This window comes from Lithobates pipiens, unplaced genomic scaffold (genome assembly GCF_037356315.1).
Source record: "Lithobates pipiens isolate NorthernLeopardFrog02 unplaced genomic scaffold, aLitPip1_a1.2 Scaffold_18, whole genome shotgun sequence".
Classification (NCBI taxonomy): Eukaryota; Metazoa; Chordata; class Amphibia; order Anura; family Ranidae; genus Lithobates; species Lithobates pipiens.
The window spans coordinates 47793153-47795652 of NW_027507758.1; the positions used below are offsets into that span (position 1 = coordinate 47793153).

A 2500-nucleotide genomic window follows, 5' to 3' on the forward strand; every position below is an offset into this window, starting at 1 on the left:
GGGTGGGATAGAGCTCTAGAGGAGATCGGAACACCATGGAATGACCGCAGTACAAGAGAGAATCACAAGAGAAAGAAAAAAAAAAAAAGAAAAAAAAAATCATTCAATCATTCAAACAGCAATCGCCTAATGACACCGGCCTCATAATATCTCCCCTACATCCACACTGAGTGCAGCATTGAAACATTGTTTCGCTTTTCTATTGGTCTACCAGGTGTCGTTGTGAGGTCGCCATGGCGACGCTGCCAATCACTGTCAGGCTTGCCAATCATGTTCTGCCACGTCACAGGACCACTTCCCCCCTGTAGGAAAAGGGGGAGGTAGGAGTGAAGTAGGGAGGAGGAGGGGAGGAGGGGGGGGTCCATGTTTGCTGCTGCTGCTTGCTGGAGGTTTATCTAATCTGCTACTCCCCTTCCCCTAAATAAGGGATCAAATAATGTGATTGCTGAATGGGATGAGCAATTAGTGGGTGGAATATTATTGTGATCTTAACGAGGCTAAAGGAGATATGGGGGGGAAGGGGAGCAGGGAAAAAAAAGAGAGAGAGAGAAACAGAGAGAGAGAGAAGAGAGAGAAGAGAGAGAAGAGAGAGAGAGGGGAAAAAAGGGGGGAGATAATGGGCCAGGCTGGGATACACTAAAGGGCTCCTGACTGAGACAATTTACACATGATTTGCACGTAGTTTCACTTCATTCTGCCCATCTGAACACTAATAGTGCCTGGAAAAGAAAAGAGAGATGAGATCATTAGAGGCATCCTCGTCCTGGTGACCCTATCAGAGGCGCAGGGAGCAGATTGTGGGCAGCCTGGCACTGCAACCTCTCCAGCAAGTCCAATCCTGCCAGGAGGAGGGAGGTGGGGGGCATCCCTGCTCTTCTCCTCACTCTTTATAAACTTTTCTACAAGCCACAGCAACTTTCTACAAGTTCTGCATTTACTCTGCAAATCCCATCTATCTTTCAGATACTGACAACTGTATTCTCCCCCATATAACTACATGCATGGGTACTTTATATTTTGCCCCCATGTCACGATATGAATGAATACTTTATATAATGCCAATTGTATTCTACCCCTATATCACTATATGAATGAGTACTTTATATAATGCCAACTGCATTCTACCACTATATCGCTATATGAATGAATACTTTATATTCTGCCCCCATATCAATATATGAATGAATGCATTATATAAAGACCAATGTATTCTACCCCCATATCACTATATGAATGAGTACTTTATATACTCCCCCATATCACTATATGAATGAGTAATTTATATTCTGCCCCCATGTGAATGCATTATATAAAGACCACTGTATTCTACCCCCATATCACTATATGAATGAGTACATTATATTCTGCCCCCATGTCACTATATGAATGAATATTTTATATAATGCCAACTGTATTTTACCCCTATATCACTATATGGATGAGTACTTTATATTCTGTCCCCATATCACTGTTCGAATGAATGCATTATATAATGACCACTGTATTGTACCGCCATATCACTATATGAATGAACACTTTATATAATTAATGACCACTGCCTTCTGCCTCCATATCACCATATGAATGAATACTGCATATAATGACCACTGAATTCTGTCCCCATATGAATGAATACTGTAATGACCACTGTATTCTACCCCCATATCACTATATATGTATATGCTGTTCTTACTTTACATTATGGCAACTGTAAGATGCTACTTAGCAGAAGCACCATGTCACTGATATCAACTGTTTACTGGTGTCTTCTTCCACTAGTGATGTCATACCTGGAAAGCAGTCATTCATTCTAAGACAGGGATACAGACTATTTATTATCAATGTGATCAGATTATATACCAATCCTGCATACTAATGCATATTTATATCACAGTAATAGAAATAAGTAATTTTGATACTTTTTCGAATTAGTTTCTGTTGTATTGGATTATTCCTTATGTCATCACATTTGAAGAAAAGTGATGTCTGGAAGGTAGTGATGGATTTTTAAATAAGGTGATCAGTATTACACACACACACACACACACACACACACACACACACACACACACACACACACACACACACACACACACACACACACACACACACACACACACACACACACACACACACACACACCAATATCAATATCACGTAAGCCTATGTATTCATTTAGTTGTAATAAGAATAAGAATATTAATAAAAAAAAATAGTGATAAAAATATTATAATAATAAAATAACAAAAACCATATATTAATTAAAAAATACATACTAATAATAATAAGAATAATATGTAGCTTATACTCCAAGTGCATGCTTTTTTTTACATTGGTATTTTTGTCATCACATTGAAAATTGGGGAGTAATGCTGCCAGGAAAGTTGTGATGTGTTCCTATAGAGGCCATATATTTTTATCTTTAAATATAAACCTACATATATTCTGAAAGTAGCCATGTTATGTATTACATACTATATATATATATATATATATATAT

General features: G+C 38.0%; 1 protein-coding gene across 1 annotated transcript in view; it reads right to left on the reverse strand.

Annotated features, from left to right (window-relative positions):
- The window catches only part of SIX3 (SIX homeobox 3), a 6528-nt gene extending 6371 nt beyond the window's left edge, over positions 1 to 157 (reverse strand). The window contains exon 1 of the mRNA XM_077485658.1: positions 1 to 157. This exon is cut by the window's left edge and continues 697 nt beyond it. Coding sequence (XP_077341784.1) covers positions 1 to 103 — 103 coding nt within the window. The 5' untranslated portion in view covers positions 104 to 157.
- Between the last annotated feature and the right edge of the window lie 2343 nt (positions 158 to 2500).